The sequence below is a fragment of the Dama dama genome, chromosome 18 (genome assembly GCF_033118175.1).
Source record: "Dama dama isolate Ldn47 chromosome 18, ASM3311817v1, whole genome shotgun sequence".
Lineage (NCBI taxonomy): Eukaryota > Metazoa > Chordata > Mammalia > Artiodactyla > Cervidae > Dama > Dama dama.
The window spans coordinates 81,588,241-81,610,651 of record NC_083698.1 but is presented as its reverse complement, the minus strand read 5'-3'; the positions used below and the strand labels follow the sequence as shown (position 1 = coordinate 81,610,651).

General features: G+C 37.4%; 1 protein-coding gene across 1 annotated transcript in view; it reads right to left on the bottom strand.

Moving 5' to 3' along the window:
• CPED1 (cadherin like and PC-esterase domain containing 1) overlaps window positions 1-22,411 on the bottom strand; it is a 304,150-nt gene that overhangs the window by 189,812 nt on the left and 91,927 nt on the right. Inside the window, exons 5-6 of the mRNA XM_061165684.1 lie at window positions 8,882-9,014; window positions 6,919-7,087 (exon numbers count right to left, since the gene is read on the bottom strand). Coding sequence (XP_061021667.1) covers window positions 6,919-7,087; window positions 8,882-9,014 — 302 coding nt within the window. The remainder of the gene's footprint in view (window positions 1-6,918; window positions 7,088-8,881; window positions 9,015-22,411) is intronic.

Here is a 22,411-nt window from a genome sequence, read left to right as displayed (position 1 = left end):
TACATAGTTCTCAAGTTGAGAAGGAAATGGTTACCCACTCCAGTACTCTTGCCTGGAAAATCCAATGGACGGAGGAGCCTGGTAAGCTACAGTCTATGGGGCTGCAAAGAGTCAGACACGACTGAGCCACTTCACTTTCTCAAGCTAAGGGGTATTAGCACGTGAAATGAAGGGGTCGAAATTTGAACAACAGAGGAAAAAACTGTGGCAAAAATATTACAAGAAATAATGGAAACAAATTTCCCAGAATTAAAGAGTAAAGACTTCAGGCTCAAACTGAAAACACCGATAAGAAAAGAAGCAAATCTAGGAGGATGTTGTGAGTAATAACCCTGGGTCCGGAAGATCTCTTGGAGAAGGAAATGGCAACCCACTCCGGTATTCTTGCCTGGAAAATCTCATGAACAGAGGAACCTGGTAGGCTACAGTCCAAGGGGTCACAAAGAGTCGGACACGACTGAGAGACTTCCCTGGCCTGGCTGTGAATAATCAGGGGATGTGAAGGTGACAAATTCCTTGATAAAGTTTGATTATGGCTTTGTTTTTTAAGAAAATAACCCCACCCAAATGATTATTTCAATCAGAATTTCTAAATCTACACTGTGATGATGGAATATGGAAAAGTGGTATAGACAGCAAATGACATTAGTCATAAGGGGGCAGAGTGGAAGATACTAAAATTTAATAACTTAACAGGAGAAAATAAGCATGAGTGTATTATGTCTCAAATGAAGGACATTCACAGTATGTTACATTAAGAATATATAACTTTTAAGCTAACAGAAGAAAATTTCATCTCTACAGTGAAAAACAGGAAAAGATATTTTAAATGAAACAAATCAATGCACTGAAAATTTAAAAAAATAAGATAGTAGGAATAAGTCCTAAATAATCTATGCAAGTTAATTAAAAATCATAAATTAAAAAATGAAGATTCTCAGATTGGGTGACAACAATAAATTTCAAAAAATCTACTGATTATTAAAAAAATACGTTTACTACAAAGACATATCAAGAGGGAAAAATTTTAAAAAAAAAATATGTGAAAACAAGAATATGAACCAAAAGAAAATTCACAAAAATCTTAACATAGACTAAAATAGAATTTAAGCAGTTGTATCCTAAGACAAATATAAATATATAAATATATATATATATATAAAGATAAATATACTGGCTAAAGGAACTATGGGCTTCTCAGGTGGCGAAATGGTAAAGAAACTGCCTGCCAATGCAGGAGACTCAAAAGACATGGATTCGATCCTTGGGTCGGGAAGACCCCCTAGAGTAGTAAATGGCAACCCTCTCCAGTATTCTTGCTTGAAAAATTCATGGACAGACGAGCCTGGCAGGCTGCAGTCCACAGGGTGGCAAAGAGTTGGACACGACTGAGCACGTGAGCACACATGCACAAAGAGGAACTGTGGAAAAAGAAGCTGTCGCCATCATAAATAGTAACAAACAACATGATTTCAAAACATTCAACTAGCAGAAAGACAGGGAGAAACAGACCAACAATTCTAGTCAGAGATCTTAACACATTCCACTTAGCAACTATTAGATCAAACAGGAAGAAATCAAGTATCTGCAAAATATGATTAATAAGTGAGCCTTTAAATACATATAGAATTCTAGTTGGCGCCATAGCTCACGGGTTAGAGCACTGGTCTTATAAATATAAATAGAATTCTATACCCATGTGGAGTTTTTGCTTCCAAGCACTCATGGAAGATTTTTTTTTTTAATATAAAGATTATTAGTCAATAAAAGAAAGCCTGGATAAATTCCAAGATACCAGTAGCATACAGGATTTGTCCTCTGATAACAATGCAGTAAATCAGGAATTCATCACAAAAGGATAGCTGAAAAAGAATCCTTTGTTTATAAATTGAATATGTTATCAAATACCTTTAGCTAAATAAGGCAATCATAAAGAATATTAAAAAGTATTTATAATTAGATAATTCAAAATTTATGAGACATGACTAAAGCAGGACATTAAAGGAATGCATGGCTTTAGCTATTTTTGCTAGGAAACAAAAATGTTAAGCATAAAGGAGGCAAACATTCAAATGAGAAACTAAAAAGGAACAATAGAGCAAACAATACTAGCAGCCAAGAAATGATGCAAATAACAGCATAAGTCTGTGAAACTGGGAACAACAACATCAGAATGATTAAAAATATTAACCAAGTAAAAAACTAGTTTCTTTAAAAAGATTTAACCAACCAGCAGAAAAACTTCTGACAATTTTAATGGGAAAATAAGAAGAAAATGTATAATGCTTATCTACAAAGGATGAACTGGAAAAGATGAAATAGCTGTAAACACAACAGATATAAAAATAAAAACATTATAATCTACAATATACTAAAGAATTTAAAAATTTGATGAAATTGGTAACCCCTCCCCAAAACTACCAAACTGTACATGAAGAAATTGAGAACTTAAAATCAAACAAAATGTTTTCAATAAATTGAAATGTCAATGTTGTTTTTAAAAAACCCTTCAAATCTATTTTTTTCAAGAGACTTGTACCAAATTCTTGAGGGCAATCTAATTCCTCTCTTATATAAGCTGATCCAAAAAACTGAAAAAGAGTGAACGTTATCCAGCTTAATTTTATGAAACTAGAAATAATGTAAATTATAAAAACCATATGAGAAACATAAGAAAATATAAGTCCACATCATTTATGAACATAGGTATAAAAATTGTAAATAAATCCAACAGAATATTGAAAACAGTCCAGAATAATCAAGTAGATTTTCTCTCATTTATGCAGGGAAGTTTTATCAAAAGAAAATCTAGCAACAAAATACAACCAGATAAACATGAGGATAACCATAATTAACTGAAATGTAATGATAGACCCACTGCAGTTAACTGTACTATGCTCCTTGCTTTGGCAGAGATTGTAAAGCTTAAACACCAAAAACCTACTGTAAGCATTTTACTTAACAGAGAAACCTGAGATGTCTTCATCTTAAAAGATGCTCAACTCAAGAACACTATCAATTCTACTTTTAAAGATAGTGTTGGCTATCCTGGACAACATTAGTCAAGCAAAAGAAAAAAAAAAAGGAAGAAGAAAAGATAGCTAAGAAATAAAGGGAAAAGAGATTAACATGGCCTTATTCGCAGATAAAACACCTAGTAAAACCAATGGTATCGATAGTGAACTTACTGAAACAAGTTTATCAAACAGAAGTTCTACTCTAAAAACTTCTATTAGGATAGGATTTCTCTGTCCTAGTAATGGGCTTCCCTTGTGGCTCAGGTGGGAAAGAATTCGCCCACAATATCCTAATAACGGGCTTCCCAGGTGGCACTAGTGGTAAAGAACCCACTAGCCAGTGCTGGAGACAAAAGAGGCATGGGTTTGATCCCTGGGTCAGGAAGACCCCCTAGGAGAAGGAAATTCAAGCCCACTCTAGTGTTCTTGCCCGGAGAATCCCGTGGACAGAGGAGCCTGGCAGGCTTCAGACGGTAGGGCTGCAGAGTCAATCACAATGCTAAGCAACTGAGCATGTACGCACTATCCTAATAATAACCAACTGGAAAATATAATTTAAAAACCAATATCAAAAAATACTCTAGGGAATCTTGAAGTAAACTTAAGCAAGACTATATATGATCTCTGTGGAGGAAAAAATAATAAACTCTAACAAAGGACAAATAAAATGACCCGAATAACAGAGAGACTTAATATTATGAAAATCAATTCTTCAAAAATTAAACTATAAATTCAATGTTATTATATATTGAAATTTCAGTAGGATGTAAAAAGTTATACTTGATATTCTAAAATGTTTATAAGGAAATAAATGTCTACCACATAGTTAACCTAATCTTGAAAAGAAAAAGCAAAAAAGATGAACCTCCCCTGTCAGGCATGAATAAATATTTATATTGCCAAAATAATAAAAACAAGTGGGCCAACTGGAACAGAACAGAAATCCCAGAGGCATCCCCCTATACAGGTGGAATCTTACACAATACAAGTGATGTCGGATTCATAGGGAATGATAAGTTTTTAATTCATGAGAACCAATTACATAGAGGAAAAACATGCATTAGAGGTAGAACTCTAATTGAGTTAAATATTTATATGTCCAGAAAAAATTATAAAGGTAATGGGAAAAAATGGAGAAGCACATTTTCGTGACTTAAGAGATTAGAAATGATTTCTGAGGCCAAATTTCTGAAGAAGAACCATAAGGAAAAAATTAATTTGATTAATCAGCTGAAGATTTCTAGTCAAAACAGAACACTGTAATAAAGTTAACAGATGACAAATTGAGCTATTTGCAAGAATGAGTTCCCACTTTTCACTTGATGCAGCTGGAAAAGGTCAAATATTGGCCTAATTTTGGGGGCATGGAAATGGATATATGCATTCTGAAGGGAAAACTGGCATTATTTAATTCTATCAAATGAACCCCTATTTTATGACCCAGCAACTCCAGCTCTGGGTATGTATTCTTTGGAAAATGATATGCAGGTTCATAAAGAGTCAAACAGAAGGATTTGTACATTTGAAGTATTGTTTGCTTCAGCCAAGAGTTGAAGCAATCAGGATGTCTATCACTGGAGCTGTGGATAGGTAAAATACAATGGAATACACATTAGCAATACCATAAATCAGTGAAAAGTAACACAGAAGATGTACACACAGCAGTTTCTTCCTAAAAGTATGCAATGCTGCATTTTTTTTAAAAAAAATTAGAAAAAAAATATCTAATATAATACATTTTATATACTAAAAATGCTTACAGGCATAACAAAATAAAGAAGCTTATTTTACAAAAATATGCACAAAAAGATACACATTGTCATTATAATGATGGCCTTTGAGGGGCTTCCCTGGGCTCAGATGGCAAAGAATCTGCCTGCAATGCGGAAAACCCAGGTTTGATCCTTGGGTCAGGAAGAGCCCCCGGAGAAGGGCATGGCAACCCACCACAGTATTCTTTGCTGAAGAATTCCACAGACAGAGGATCGGGTGGGTTACAGTCCATGCGGTCACAAAGAGTCGGTCACAACTGAGTAACTCACCCTTGAGGGGAAGGAGAATGAAGTGGGAACTGGGAATAAAATGTAATAAATAGTATAGATAAAACAAGAGAGGAGGACTGCGTGCACAGATGTTTCAAGTTCTACAAGGACAGGAGTTCTGGTCTCTGCTCAACAAATATTTGCCAAATACATGGATGTGACGTGAATTGAGGAATGTGATTCTTGTATCTTTCAATATCCAAGTTCCAATTACTTGGTTGAATCATAGGAAATTGTAATTTTTTGTAGGTCACAATTGTCAGCAATTTCATACAATTTAATTTAACAGAAAAGGGCAACTGGAGAATAATTAAAGGTTCTTAGGGAATATAAATAGCCACTGTGAAGACTTGTAGGAGATAACACAAAAGACAAACCAAATTAGATTCCAGTTTTTCATGATTAATTAAAAATCATATATACTGATATAGAATACTGATTATTGTCCTTAAATTTAACTACTCTTAAGACCTAAGTCATCAACACCATTTCCTTACAATATCAGTTATCTATTTTATTAAGCAATATAACCCTTGCATCTTTTATCATGCTTATCTGTTTTTTCATTGACAATATTTAAACATGCCTTTTAAAAATCTTTCACTGTTGGAAGATTTTCCAAAACTTAAAGTGTAGTTTATGTAAGATAACTTCTGAAAAGTATCAATTACAGCCATTTTTAAATCTCTTGAAATTATAAGAGGCACTTGTGCCTTCTCTTTTTATTAAACCATTTTATTCTGATTAGAATACAAAAATCTGTACAAATTTAATGTATACAAGATGATGAGTTTAGAGATACGTATACACCCATAAACCCATCACCGCAATCAAGTTATAAACATATCTATCCCCTCCAAAAGTTTTCCTTCATCCTACCTATTTATTTGTTTAGTGATAAGAACACTTAAAATCTATCCTCTTAGCAAATCTCAGTATTATTAACTATAGGCACTATACTGTAAGTATACAGATCTCTAGGACTCATTTAGCATAACTGAAATTTTATATCCTTAGACTAACACCTCTCCAGCCCCTGGTAATCACCATTCTATTCTTTGTTCCTGTGAGTTTGACTAGTTTAGATTCCTTCTCTATGTGGGATTGTGTGGTATTTGTTCTTTGAAGGCATTGCGTTTGATTTTATAGAAGTAATTGTTCAGAAAACAGATAAGAGGAAGTGGGAGGAAACTGAAAGAATGCATTATGCATTTCCTCTTACCTGAGATCTGAACAATTATTTCTGTAAAATCAGAAACTCCTTAAAATTTATCAAATATACTTACTAGACTAAGCTACGCTGAATTACCTCTTATAACTAAACTTTTTGGAGGTTATTATTAAGTTCTTCCCTGAAAACTTTCTCATCATGCTTTATATCAGGGCTCACTATGTCAGGCATCCTTGAGAGAGTTGTTTTTTACTCAACAAATATTCCATCTTGAATGCCAAAATGAAATAGGCACTATGCTTCCTAAAAATAAGGCAAAAAGCATAAGGGCAAAACTATATTTTCCTTTGTTGCACTGACTACATTTTTCTTAAGTAGAAAGTCAAGTCAAGAAAAACAGACCATAGCTGAAAACTAGCTTTATAATGGGTCAAAGAACTGACTAAAATGATAAATTGAGGGGGAAAAAAATAAGATGTAGCCTTTGTGATCCCGAGTGAAGCTGTTTCTAGGTGATTTTTGAACTACATTTATTAAATGAAAATCTCTGCTTGCAGCAATAAAACGATACAATCTTTGTTCCATGGGAGTTTATGATAATCATAAAGGTCAAAAAAAGGGAGCCCAACTCACTTTACTTATCTTCAGTATACTTTGTGGGAAATAACTGCTTCGATGGAAATTTTACCTTGACAGTGAAGCGTTTTTTCTTTGGTGGATTCCAAACTGTGCCAGTCGAATGAATGAATGCACGCAGAGGAGTTAAGGATGTCACCAGTACATATGCTTTAAGAATTACAGATAAATCTTTGGCTCTCAAGAGTGTTTCTTGTGGAGCAAGGGCTGTGGTTTGATTCCTAAAAATTACAAAACATAATTAAAGCTCCATAAGTTGGAGTGAGTATGTAAATTGTAAATTACCTCAGCACTTTGTATATCCCATCTTTCACTCCTTGGATCCCAGCCTTCAATGTATGGGCTTCCCTAAACAAAAGCTAAAATAATACCAAAAATAAGGTTTAAAGATCTAAAAAAAAAAAATGTTACATTAGTCACATCTGGTACCATCCCAACAAAAGATATACAAATAAAAGTTTAGGAAACCCCTGAAATCTTCCTGTTCTGCCCTTGTCTACCTTTGCTCTATCTTTTCCTCTACAAGATATTGTTTCTGAGCAGTGGACAGATCATGAAAAATATGCCAGAATACTTTCCCCACTAATTTTATTCTACTTATAATCCACAGGTGGTGCTAGTGGTAAAGAACCTGCCTGCTAATGCAGGAGACATGAGAGACGCAGGTTCGATCCCTGGGTTGGGAAGATCCCCTGGAGAAGGGCATGGCAACCCACTCCAGTATTCTTGCCTGGAGAATCCCCATGGGCAGGGGAGCCTGGCGGGCTACAGTCCATGAGGTTGGAAAGAGTTGGGCCTGACTGAAGCATCTGAGCACGCATGCATGCAATAATCTACACCACAGAATCATTAAGGGTTAATTTAAGGGATGAAGTTTCAGGAAACACCTCAGTCTAAAAAATGAAAAAAAAAAAATAAATAAAAAACACTAGTTGAATATTTTGTGATGAAGCAAATAGACTTTGATCATGTGTGTATGTGTGTTAGTCTCTCAGTTGTGTCCTACTCTTTGAGATTCGACTCTATGGACTATAGCCTGCCAGGCTCTTCTGTCCATGCAATTCTCCAGGCAAGAATACTGGAGTGAGTTGCTGTTGCCTTCTTCAGGGGATCTATCCGACCCGGGGATCGAACCTGCGACTCCCCCGTTACAGGCAGATTCTTTACCATTTGAGTCACCATGGAAGCCCACATCCATCATAAGTGGTACCAAAATGTATGTGTGTGTGTGAATCGATCAGTCGTGTCCGACTCTTTGCGACCCCATGGACTGTAGCCCACCAGGCTGCTCTGTCTGTGGAATTCTCCAGGCAAGAATACTGGAGTGGGTTGCCATTTCCTTCTTCAACCAGAATGTATAGCTATTTTCTCTTCTGCACCCTATTTCTGTATTCCAATTATCTAAGTTCAGGCAATGAAAAGAGAGTGCTATTTCATCTTTTGAAGTCTACATAAGCAGAAATGCATATGATTCTTCAAATACTATCTAAAAATTATAAAATGACATGAGGCAAACTCTTTTGCACCTCGGATAAGATAATTAAAATCTCTTAGTTTTTCACTGTCATTTATCTACATGACAAAATCATTTCCCTGGAAGCAACTTAAGTAACTTGGTACCCTACAGTTGTTTTCTTAGAGTCCTAAAAAAATAACCAGAAAAAAATCATTCAGCCATATTCATAGACTAAGGCGTGTTATTTGAATATAAAATGGAAGTTAAAATTTTATAGTTTCACACTGTCAAGCTTTTAAATTCAATTTCCATTAATGTAACTTTCTAGATAAGAGTCCTATTTACCCAAATGTTTATTCTATAGCAAGAGAGGTTTGAATTAGTCTAGAAGAAAATAGACTGTGGCATTCTTTATTAAGAAGAGATAGTTGAAAATTTATGTAACAGAACCTAAAACTTCAAACATGTAAAAACCCCTAGATGTGTCTAGTGCTTTTTTTCTTATTGGCTATCTTCTAAAATGCATGCTTGGTGTAATAATTCAAGATGATTAGCTTACAGCTGTTCACGTCTCCAGTCCTCTGGTTTCCACATATGCGACTTCAGTGTTTTTAAAAGGTGACTTGAAGTCCTCAGCTTTAATTGTATACTCTGATCCAGACACACAGAAGGGCTCACCAGAAGTCGCAATTCTGAAAGATTCAAAAGAGCAAAAGACAGTCATTTTATTGTTTCCTTTTGGAGTGGCTTCCAAAATAGAGTCTGCTGTGTTAACCTCCTGGGTCCAAGGGAAATAGGCAGCAAATTTTCTCTCCATTCTGAATCAAGGTTAGATCCATCAAGCATGAAGGCATGTTTAGAGAGTCCTTTGCTTAGTGGTATGTTCTCTTACCATAGACTAGTAAAACAATTGTAGTAATATTTAAATTTTCTTGCTCAGGAAGGGAAGTAGATATAATGTCTCCCTCTCCCTCCCCAGGAAGGTCTGTCTTCTGTACAGCTAAGAGATGCACTCTGGATTCAGGGAATGGTGGTGTAGGAACTGACTTCCGTTTGCGATGAGAATACCACATAGACAGCTTGAGTTGACTTCCTGACAATGCAGTCCTTCACAAGCTAGAGTATGTCATGCTTCTTGACCTTGATAACCTCAAGAAGAGTGTTTCATTATTTTGTAGAATATTATTTGTGCTTAGTCGCTCAGTCGTGTCTGACTCTTTGAGACCTCTACAGTTCATCTGTAGCCCACCAGGCTCCTCTCCCCTGTCCATGGGATTTTCCAGACAAGAATACTGGAGTGGGTTGTCATTTCCTTCTCCAAGAATATTATATAATGAGTTTTTTAAGTGTATAAAAGTAAAAACCAACAATGATGACTTACTTATGAACACATATTGATAGAAGGTAATTCTGTTATCCATATCAGCATATGCAGAATTACCTTATACTTCTTAATGGTTTGGGGTGTTCCATTTAATGAATATATTTAATTTAACCATTCCCTTATTGCTGTGTATTTAGATTATTTCTGCAGTGTTTTTCTTCTGCTATTTCAAAAATACTATCATGAACACTCTTAACATCTAATCTGGTGTACTTTTACAAGTTTATATAGGGATGAATTCAAATCTACATGTGTAATTGTTGGGTCAATGGGTAAATGCATTGTAAATTTGATCAACATTACTCAACTGTCTTCCAAAAAGGTTGCCCCAATTTCACTCTCTCCAACAGTATATTAAGAGTTGTTGTTTCCTTACTGCCAGGTCACAGAGCTTTAGTTTCAAATTATACAATTTATCTAGCTCCCCAAATAGAATAAAGCCTTTAAATCATTCCCCTCCTTGTGCATGTTTCATCAATACTAACACAGTCTAATTTAAAATACTTCATGCTCTTAAGTAAAAGTCAGCAGAAGTCAAGTTGTTCAATATATTCCCATATCTCATTATTTAGCACAGTGTGATCTTTCTCAAAAAATGATAGCCTATTTGTAAGACTTCCTTATTAATGAAGTTCTAATATATCATAATAAAGGAAATATTCAAATTGCTTGTTTCTGGAGGTGACAAATGAAGAGCCATTAAGGTAATTTCTTTCCCTGAGCATCACAACTACAAGAGAGTTTAAGCATTAATACAGTCCTTTACCTTTGTAGTAAGAAAATAGGTGTTCTCCCTGCCCCCTCGCAACTAAATAGACATGGGTGGTTCAGTGGTAGAATTCTCGCCTGCCATGCAGAAGGCCGGGGTTCGATTCCTGGCCCATGCAGCTACAGGGTCCCCTAAGGCTTCCCAGGTGGCTCAGATGGTTAAGAATCTGCCTGCAATGTAGGAGGCCTGGGTTTGATCCCTAGGTCAGGAAGTTGTCCCCCGGAGAAGAAAATGGCAACCCACTCCAGTATTCTTGCCTGGAGAATTCCATGGACAGAGAAGCCTGGCGGGCTACAGTCCGGGTCGCAAAGAGTTGGACAGGACTAAGTGACTAACACTTTCACCTTCCCGTTTACCTTTAATACCAGGAAGCACAGCACCAGTTTGAAGTCCAAGCAGAGGTGACTTTGAAAAACCTAAACATATTAAGTGTTTCGCCAAAGTGGGAGCTCAATGGTTTTGAAGAAGTAATCAGCAAATATGTCAAAAGAATACATGATTTCATGTCATCTTAGTTCAAGTGGAGAAGGCTAAACATGCAGTTGAAGCAATCCAATGTAGGAACTGCCAAGAATATGTCAAATTTTCAAATCAGCCCCTGAAACTGTGATTGAGTAATAAAATTGAATATTGATTAAAGTAAATTTTACCTTTTGTGAGATATATATATATATATATATATATATATATATATATGATATTCTGTTATATTATTCCAGGTTTGGAGGTTACTTTGAACAATTCTAAAACAAAAAATCAAACAAAAATCCCCACAACTCTAATTAGACCTCCCCTGACACCTAAAATTATTTCATTTCCCTTGATTACAGCTAAAAATGAAAAATAAGTTCCATCAATATCTTTTAAAACTGTAACAACATTTTATCAAGCTTTAATAAATAAATGTGGAAGCTTTAAGTATCCTAAGTTCTTGTTTAACAGAGTCAGAAATTTGTTGGTAGTCACCGTAACCTATGATGTTACCACATGTGCGCCAAGTGGCTTCAGTCATGTCTGACTCTTTGTGACCCCCATGGACTGTAGCCCACCAAGCTCCTCTGTCCATGGCATTTTCCAGGCAAGAATACCAGAGTGGGTAGCCATTCTCTTCTCCAGGGGATCTTCCTGACCCAGGGATCAAACCTGGGCTTCCTGCACTGCAGGCAAATTCTTTACCATCTGAGCCACCAGGGAAACCCATAACCTTTTTGGGCATTACCTGTCAAGGTCTTCTCAATAGATCAGTTCAATCCATTTATTTAAATATTCCCTTCCCCTTATCCCTTGACCGCCAAACACACAGAGGAGCCTAGAAGTCTCCTACGAACAATGTCAAAACCAGCTTCTGGGTTTGGAAGGAATTTGGGAGATGAGGTGCTATTTAGTCTTCTAAATGGCCTTGTAGTTCATTAACATGTGCTTATTTTCAGAAAGTAATTAAATACGCAGGGCTCAGTATCCGTCTTTCAGGTATTCCTATCCCACTCTTTGAGGTCTCAATGGATAGCAGATACAGATGTGAAGTATCATACGTGCTCTTATCTGTTAACTATTCTTGGCTTATCTGAGAAGAGTCCTGAAGTCATAACTTGACTGCTCACTTAGAGTAAGAAGGAACAACTTACTAGAGATGCATGAAGACTGCTCTTTTCGTACATTCTAATATCTGGTTGGCTGGGTCCTAAGTACCTGCTAACTGTTGCGCTGTTTTCTGTAAAGAAAGATTAAACTTGGGGTTTCATTTTACTTCTTACCAACCAATGATTAATGGGCTTGTGACACTGTCAAGGAGTCTTCCAGAACACAGGATGTCATTCTCCAGGAATCTTTTGAACTTCCCACATCACAGACTATAAGACTGATAGAAGTATGCAATAAATATCTGTTGTAGAAATGAACTAGTTTGGGGAGGGGATGGTGTTAAGCTAATGTGCAGTTGGAGAACAATGAGCATTTCAATGTATTAAAAAGATTTTATTTGGTTATTTATTCTTTCACTTCTATGTGGCATGTAATTACATACATCATAGGCAAAGACTAAACACTGGAAAACACTTGTACTAGCAAAGATTAGATGCCAAATTTACATTGTGTTTGATTTAATGCTTTACCCCGTGGCTAATAATGAATAGGAAAGTAATAGTGAAAGTATAATTATATTTCCCAAGTGTTTAAATATTGTCTTGCATTTCACATTAGGAAGCTAAATTTAGCCAGTAATTTCTTACTTTGAAACTTCTAGCGAAGATAAAAGCCCTTAATTAATAATTAACGACTGGTTTTGAGATTAGAAGTGTAGATAAGTATTTCTGAATGTATTCACTGTTCTTCCTGCAGGAGGACGTTTACAAGTCTTATTCCTTAGCCTGCAAGACAGCCTCAGAACTTTCATGTACAGCAAATTTAAACAGAACAACTGATATATGTACAAGCTAAAGTCATAACCAGGAAATAACTCTATCAGTCAGGGCACTGGGAGAAAACAGATGGATGACAGAGTCAAAGGAATAAGTGAAGACACTACCAGAGACTAAGAAAAAGAGATAGTCAACAAGGACCTCCTGTGGAGCACAGGGAATTCTTTTAATACTCACTACTCTGTAACAGGGCTTTCCAGGTGGCACTAGTGGTAAAGAAAAAAAAAAAAAAAAAACCTGCTTGCCAATGCAGGAGACAAAAGAAATGCGAGTTCACTCCCTGGATTGGGAAGATCCTCTAGAGAAGGGCATGGCAACCCACTCCAGTATTCTTGCCCGGAGACTCCCATGGACAGAGTAACCTGGTAGGCTATAGTCCATGTCCAAAGAGTCAGACATGACAGAAGCAGCTTAGCATGCACACACTCTATAATAACCTGTGTGGGAAAAGATTCTGGCAAAGAATGAGACGTATGAGTGTGTATAACTAAATCACTTTGTTTTTCACCGGAAACTAACACAACACCGTGAATCAACTATGCGTGCGTGTGTGCTCAGTCGCTTGAGTCATATCCTGCTCTTTGCGACCCCATGGACTGTAGCCCACCAGGCTCCTGTCTGTGGAATTCTCCAGGCAAAAATACTGGAGTGGGTTGCCATGTTCTCCTCCAGGGGATCTTTCCAATCCAGGAATCAAACCCTTTTACATCTCCTGCATTGGCAGGCGGGTTCTTTATCACCAGCACCACTTGGGAAGCCTGAATCAAGTATGCTCCAATATAAAGTTAAAAAGAGAGACTATCAGAGAAAGAGTTGGTAACAAAAGCAAGAGTAGAGTTGCGAGAAGACACCACCAGGCGGTGAAGCTCCCAGGGCTGACCAACAGAAGCTCTTACCACCCCTAGCCCAGGAGGGAGCCGATTGCGGACCCAGGCAAAAGGCACAGGTGTGGGAGAGGACCCAGAGAAGCAAGAGCGAGGGCCACAGGGAGAAGTGCCCAGGCATTTCCAAGCCAGGATCCTGCGGGGAAGCAGCCAGGGAATAAACGCTCTCCCCGTGAGCTCTGGTCTCCACTGGCAGGGATGGTTTTTCTCTCACCACCTCAATATGGTGTCCGTTAGAGTGGTGTGATTTGCTACGATCTCATCGGGAGATGAGGCACCACTGGGGCAGCTCCAGTGGCGGGCAGAGATGGGCACGTCAAGGTGAAGGGTCTCAGGCCAAGAGGCCTCATAGCAGCAGAGCCCATGCTGGGCGCAGGAGGCCACAGAAGAGAAGGTCATCAGCAGACAGCCAAGGGAACGGCTGCGCCTTGTAAGGAAGCGGCCATTCCATAAGGGAGGGTTTCGGGACCCAGGTTTTTTTTTGTTTGTTTGTTTGCCTTTACCACACAAACTGAACCCGGGCCTGAGAAGACACGGGTGAAACCCATAAAGACACCTGCTCTAAATGGTCCAGCTCATTGTAATTTAGTCACTAACCAATATATTTTTTTTTTTTTAATTTTCAAATGATGTTGCAAATAACATTTATTTTAAAAATTCTAGTTCCTGTCTATAAATGGGTTCCTATTCATAGGTTATATGACCATGAGCTAATTCCTTACGTTTTCTAAGTTCCGTGTCTTTATGTGAAAAATGAGAATAATAATAGTAATATTAAAAAGAAGAACCTACCTCATATGGATGCTGACAGGATTAAATACAGAATTTTCTTTAAAGTCCTTTGCAGAGCACTGGGCATATGTTAAATGTTCAAAAATCATGTTAAATAGCTACTGGCTATAGTAGTTTAGTATAATCTTTTTCTATAGCATAGAAAACCTGTTTGTCACTTTGGAAGCTTCAAAGTGTAACTAAGATGCTATTCCTTTTGAATTCATCCAACACTAAGGGGTTCTCACCACTGCTGGCTATCTTAAAAAGGCTAATCTATTAAATTTTCTTTTATGTGATTCTTAAACTTCTGACATTTCACATTAGCTAGTTAAGAACAAAGCAGAAGTATGCGTAAAAACACAAATATGTAGTCTAAAATTAAACATAGCAGCCTTACTGTAGAAGGCCTGTAAAGACATGTGCAACTTTTAGTGACTTTCCTCAAGTTTAGCATTGCAGTTGCCCAGTAAAGCTGTTAAAGGAGTTCTTTATTAAGGATAGGTTTCCATAGATGGGGTAAACCGAGGGCTAACCCAGTTACTGCAATATTTATGTCTGTTCTTCTGTACTTTGTTCAGGAAAAGACTTTTGCAAACAACCAGTACAAGGAGTTCTTAGTCAACAGAAACAGATCTTAGTTAACAGATTTATTACACATAAATAAAACTCCCTAGACAATCCGTGACACATGGATGAAACTCCCTGGACTATTTCAGACCTACACTTGAACTTAAATGCTATAATCTGAGGATTTATATACTTCAAACACATCAATTCCTTAACACAATTTTACTTTTATTTTAAGCAAGTGGCATTAGCTAAAGAGTACATTTGAGAAAATGGATAAACCAAACGCATAAAGGCATGATTAATACATAATTCTAGGCTGAAGTCAGGCAACTCAAAATTACTGTTTTGAGACCTGACATTATTATATTATTACCTATGTGGTTTTGATACCAATAGTTGATACTCTATAATTTCAGCATATCTTTCCTGTGTTTGTTGCTACATAAGCGTGTCAAACCACAAATATAAATGGCATAGTAATTCAATACAGTACTTTTTGGGGAAAAGAATAACTTCCACTTTATTTTATAGGAAATGAGATGCAGTCCACATCCTGATATAAGTGGAGACACAATCTGGGCCATAAAAATGACCAGATCAATTTCATAGCAATGTACTTTAAAGGAATAGTCATTGCATAAAGTTTTCACCAACTAACCAATCAATCAATCAACTGCTTACTGAGAATTCAGTAAAGTAAATGCAAGCCATAAATGCCCTCCTTTCTGTTCTTTTTCAGCGGAAGTGTCAAAGTCATGCAATTCTACAAAAACAATTTTCCCCATGGACTGCTCTGTGTGTTGACCATGACAACATAAAAACCTTGAATTCTGCTCATTTTCCTTGGTAATAAAAGCTATGCCTAGACTATGACTTCAATTTTCTTGCCATGTGACTTCACTGCAATGACCAAATAGCATGAAAGATTGTTTTCTTACCTTATGGCAACTTAATTTGCTTTGATGCTTTTCTACATAAATTTTCCAGGGGAAAAGAAAAGGGAAGGAAATACTTACTACCTCAGTAAGACCAAAGATGAATAATTTGGTATAAATCAGTGAGCATCATTAATAACAATTTGAAACACAACCTCCAACAAATATTAGTACCTAGAGTGCAACAAATATGATAATAGAGTAGCTGTTTAAGCCCACTCACTGTGAAAATAAGTTAATCACTTTATTAATATTAAACTTTTTCTCAGGAACATTTTCTGGAGTAAACTACAAAACTTTATTTATATCATCTACATCAGAATAAGTAGTGACTTATTAGAGGTTTGTAACAGTGATTCAAAATTCTTTTTAAGTATATTGAAGTCAATCTCAATTTAAATGTAATACACAAATACAGTGAGTCATTGCGCCTATTTTAAATGAAACCATGCATTAACATAGCTCTTCTTTAATGGCAACTTCACAGACGAACTCCATCTTCAATTTTCACTTATATTTTTGGTATAATAAAGTATACATGATATTTCTATCAATTTCCTTCTCTACTCCTATAGTATTTACAAATAAACTTATTGTATGTGAACCAGCACATATTTAAAATATCAATATTTTCATAATATCTGACTCCAAGAGTGAGACAAATAGAGAACATGCAGAGGCTAGAGGCAGTTGCCCAAATGAAATCTAATGAGGCCTAGAGGTCCCAGTGCCAGAAATAGGTCAAGAACATGGCAATACGTCAGAAAAGATTTCTGGTTATGACACTGAAAAAATATTCCTATGGAACCATTTTGTTTTCAGGTTCTTTCCCTCCAATTAATCGGCAATATGATTGGTGTCTGTGGCTGTCGGTTTTAGCTGGGTGACACAGGAGTCCACTCATCATAGATGAGGACACAGACAGACAAGGGTCAGAAGCCAGGCAGAACCTGATCAGAGTTTCTGAAACAGTGTCTCAGTTCCACCCTGAGCTGGGTAAGCCCATCAGCCAGATACATTTGGCCTATTTTGCATCTTTGGGGCTTCCCTGGTGGCTCAGTGGTAAAGAATCTGCCTGCAATGCAGGAGTCCTGGGTTCAATCACTGGGTCTGGAAGATTCCTTGGAGGAGGAAATAGCAACCACTACAGTATTCTTACCTGGAGAATTCCATGGAGAGAGGAGCCTGGCAGGCTACAGGAGCCTTAGCGACCTTGCAAAGGGTCAGACACAACAGAGTAACTGAACTAGCCAACTAACTAAACCAAAGTGGGGAAGAGTCTTCATATCTGAAATGTTAAGTAACTGTTGGTCTTTAAAGATGTTAATTAGGTGATAAATTTTGAATTTTCCCCCCTAAACTCTCTACTCTGGGTAGAATTTAGGCCAGGACATTAAACTCAAATAACTATTTTCTAATATAAGAATACTCTTCATGTTTTCTCCATACATCTCTCATCTTTTGTACTGCCAAGATGCTTTTAGCATACATGTGCTTGTGTGTATTATGTGTATTACCTAATTTATATATATGACATTTAATATATAACATAAATACATATTTGTATTACATAAAATATTAGTCTTATATACATATATTATTTTCCAGAGATTTAATTCACTCTAACTCAGGCTACAGAGTTTTCACATCAGCATTTTATTTCAATTAACACCACTTGTTTGCATGTTCCTGTAACAGCAATCCCAGACTGAACTTCTAGGTCTAAACTGCTACGTTGTTGCTGTTTAGTCGATAAATCACATCCAACTCTTTTCAATCCCATGGACTGTAGTCTGCCAGGCTCCTCTGTCCATGGGATTTCCCAGGCAAGAATACTGGAGTAGGTTGCCATTTCCTCCTCTAGGGGATCTTCCCGACTCAGGGGTCGAACCCATGTCTCCTGCACTGTAGGCGGATTCTTTACCACTGAGCCACCAGGGAAGCCCAAGCTGCTATTTATACTTTAAATAGGTGGGTAGTGGATACTAAGTCATTTATATCTTGCTATTTCTTATGAAACACACTAAATGTCTTAGGGAAAACAATTCTCTGGCACCCAATAATATCTCAGTCATTTTCAATAAATTAGGGATGGGCAGTTATTGCTTTAAAAAATTCTGTGAGCTATGGCATCACTCAGGGGTTCAAAGTCACGAAATGACAGTCATACTCTTTGCTAAAGTTTGACTCTGTAGACTCAGTCAATGGAAGCTGAATCAAAAGCTTGGATTGTAAGTAGTGGAAAACATTCAAGCTCATTTTAAGTCTAAAGAACTCAAGCTATCTTTAAGTAAAGGGAAAAAGAATGAGTAACAGTGAAAAAAATATCAAAGTATAGGTTTTCTGTTCCTCTTTTCCCCTCTAAGAAAGAATGATACATGCTAATTTGGGAACCAAGTTTGTAATGTTGTTGGAAGTAATGGGAAAAAAATAAATTGATCTTTAAATCTATATAAATGAGTCAGAAAGAGAAGAGTGAAAAAAGAGACCAACAAGGAGAGAGGATGTACAGGATGGGGTTTTGGTGAGCTGACAGGGGTGCCTAGGGGAAAAAAAGAGGGTTGTAAAAGCAGAATTGGGCAGAAATTTCACTATATGTTGAGTAAGGCTAATTCCCCTTTGGCTGCCATTTTGTCACTAGATCTCCTTCCCTTCAAAAAAGGTACTGAAAAATTCAAACTACACCTGGAGGTTTATTTACAAATAAACAGTGTTATTGTTGGAGGGGGTGTTTTATTTGTTTGCTTACCACAACATAATGCTCAGCATTCTCTCAGATGTTTCTGGGCCCCCTGCCACGCCCGGGGCCAAGGTCAGGTCCCTTCGGCCCAGTTAGCTGCTGGGGTGTACCACTACGAGAGAAAGGAGTGGGGCACAGGCAGGCGAGCAAAATCTGATTTAGAGAAAAAGTACATGAGGTTTCCTTTATGAGAAAAGTTGAACTAAAGAGTGTTCATTCAATTTCATAGCTCTAGAGTGAAAAGTGACAAAAGTTCATGGCCGCCATCACCCACCAAATGATTAGCAATTCAGGTTTTCAGCTCGCTGCCTCACAATCACTCACCCGCCACTATGGGCTGATTTCTCTGAGAATGCTGCATTTATTCAGCATTTTCTTCAAGAAATCTGGCTTTTATTTACCAAATTGCTTAAACCATTCACAGTATCCATTGGTCTCAGGAGCTTCAGGTGACATTAGGGCACATATTTCTGACTAGAAATTTTCAAAACTGGCATGAGACTCTCGGATTTGGGGTTGTTTTTTCAGTTTTGCTTCCCTCATGAGCTATATTCCATATAATTAAGGACTTTTCACCCACTGAACAGCTTAAAATGTTGTTCCAGTAGCTTACAAACATGAAAATATTCTATTAAAATCTGTCTTAAAGGTAAAATTTCTCTTAATTAAAACAGTACACCTGGTACTTTGCTTATTTTGCTCTTGGCATAACACATGTAGATTTACCAATAAATCATGTAAGTGGAAAATTTTAAATATCACTTTGTGGGTGGTATCTTTGCTTTTTATAGCCTTCTATGAATATAGTTTAAAGTTCTCTCCCTTCAATGACACAAGCTTTTCTAAAACTGGCTGTTGAATGACCTACAGAGGACTAAGAGAAGGGATCTAGAAAAAGAAACATTACAAAATACTGAGCTGAAAAGATAAATTAGGCATAATAAGTTTACTTAACCACATAATCTCTCTTTTTCTTCTTAATTCTGTGTTTAGAGAGAAAGTAAATATTCCTGCTCCTGCAGTATTTGGAACACAAGAATATAAATATAAATAGTTATAGCTTTATATTTGAAGGATAATTGCAGCCATATTTCCATATTCTGTTCAAGAGAAATATTTCAGGTACAGTCATAACATTGTTAGAACTCAATGATGTTTAACTCAACCATCCCAACCCCCCAAAACTGGAAAAGACAAGACATTCACTTTTCATTGTTGTTCTCTGAAACCGTACAGTCAATGAGGGATGACAAGAATGCTATCTGGTTATTATTTATGAGTCTATTGGAGTTTTAGTGTGACACCAATCTGAATTCAACTAGGAATTCACCATGTCTAGCCCTGGTTAGAAGAACCGTGGGTGAGGCCTAACAGTAAGAAAACTGTCCTAAAGAAGAAAGAGTGGATGGAAGAGAAGGCCAAGGATAACAGGATGACATGAAAGAGTGGGGGCAGCATTTAGTAATATTCCATAGGCCTTACTTCCACTCCAGGTTTCATGTCAGAAGCTAAAACAATACTGAAAAAAAATGTTTTTTCAGTGACAGTGTAACATTCCATGCAATAGAAAAAAATTATAATGTAAAGAAAGATTTTGACTATTGATTTTTTTTTTTTTTTTTACTACTAATAAGTTAGTTTAGTGTTGACTGGCTTCTGAGAACACCAGTGGACTTCCAGCCAATGGACAAGACAGTGACTGGTACCCGGGGCATGGCACCAATAGTTTCAGCAGCAGCCAGAGGAGAAGCAGGCACCACATGAACCTCAGGATCCCTGACACTGGGCATGGGACAGCACAGACAATGGCAGGTGCAACAGCAGCCTCTTCCACGTGGAACTCTAGTGGTAGAACACCTTTGGTGGGTATGACCAGTGGTATATATTGGCAACAGAGGACCAAAGGGCAACAGAAGTACAGTAACTAGTGGATGTGGTATCAAGTGTAAGAGGATTGAGTTCATGAGCACATAAGATACACCCTCTGAGACAAAGGGAGCATTTGAGGCCATCACAGTGATTAAGAATGTTACTGGAATTTAATGGATGAGGGTTATAAAGGCTAGCTCTCTGCCTGTCTAGGATAAGGCTGATGTTTATTTGGAATGCATTGGTAAGGTGCAGAGCCCACTGCCTGTTTGAATAATTAGATGTCCATTCTCATGGACCAGGGCACATACCACAACACCTGCTGCAATGATGAATATCACTCTGTGCAAAACAATAAATTCTCCCCCATCCCATATCACTTTTGAATGTCTTGCTGGACACCGATGTGGATGAAAAGCCTGTTGGTAATTATTTGAAGCTAGATCTTGACTCCACTTTATATATAAGCCCGAGGCATTTTACCCAATTTCAATATACACTGACTTTTTCAGGAATGCAACTTCATAGTCAAGCAAAGGAACACTATATTTTGTTTTGCTTGTGGCTTTCTCAAGAGTTGTTCACCAATAGCAATGGGATGCATGGAATCTTGGTTTCCTTACGATATTAACTGCACCAATCTGAATTTGCACCTGTCACTTTCAGGGAGACTCAAAATAAAAGGGGGAGCACTTGACTATTTCATTACACTTTATGATATCATTATGCCTAAACATTTACATATTGGGCTTTCCTGATGGCTCATTGGTAAACAACCTGCCTGCCAGTTGCAGGAGACCCAAGAGAGTGTAGGTTCGATCCCTGGGTGGGGAAGATCCCCTGGAGGAGGGTATAGCAACCCACTCCAGTATTCCTGCCTGGAGAATCCCATGGATGGAGGAACCTGGGGGACTGCAGTGCATAGGGTTGCAAAGAGTCGGACACGACTGAGGCGATTGAGCAGAGCACCAACATTTACATATTACATTACGAATTGTTATACTACAGAGCACTTTGCTTTTGGGCTTCCTAGGTGGCGCTAGTGGTAAAGAATCTGCCTGCATTGCAGGAGACAATATTTTGATCTCTGGGTTGGGAAGATTTCCTGAAGAAGAAAATGGCAATCCTATCCAATATCTTTGCCTGGGAAATTCCATGGACAGAGGAGCCTGGCGGGCTACAGTCCATGGGGCCACAAAAAGTCAGACATGACTAAGTACATGAGCACTTTCCTTCCATTTGTCCGTTACATTAAGGACTGTTGAAATTACGTGTATAGGTTAGTTATAGACACTTCCTTCTAGATCAATCAGAGATCAATAAATAAATTTATCAAAAATGAATGTGAGGTCAGATAGGAATGAATGAAAAGATTGTTTCAGGATGATCCAAAAGTGACTGGAAGCAGGATTTCGAGAGAAGAGGGCTGAAGATGGTGAGTGTAGGTGGAGGCAAAGAAATATTTTTGTGACCATTTTAAGAACCTGGCTTTATTCCCAGGTTAGTGAATCTAAAAAAACATGGGTCTCACCAACTAGATAAGAGCACTAGTTGTTAGTACTTATCAACTAACATTTATGGAAATGCTTATTAAATACTTAACATTTGTGGGTTGCTGGCTCTGTGTGAGAGGCATTGTTCCAAGTACTTTACGTGTAGGAACTCTTATCCTTTTACCAATCCCCAGAGACAAAATCATTATTGTCCCTACACTGCAGACAGAAAACTGAGGCATAGAGAAGGTAAG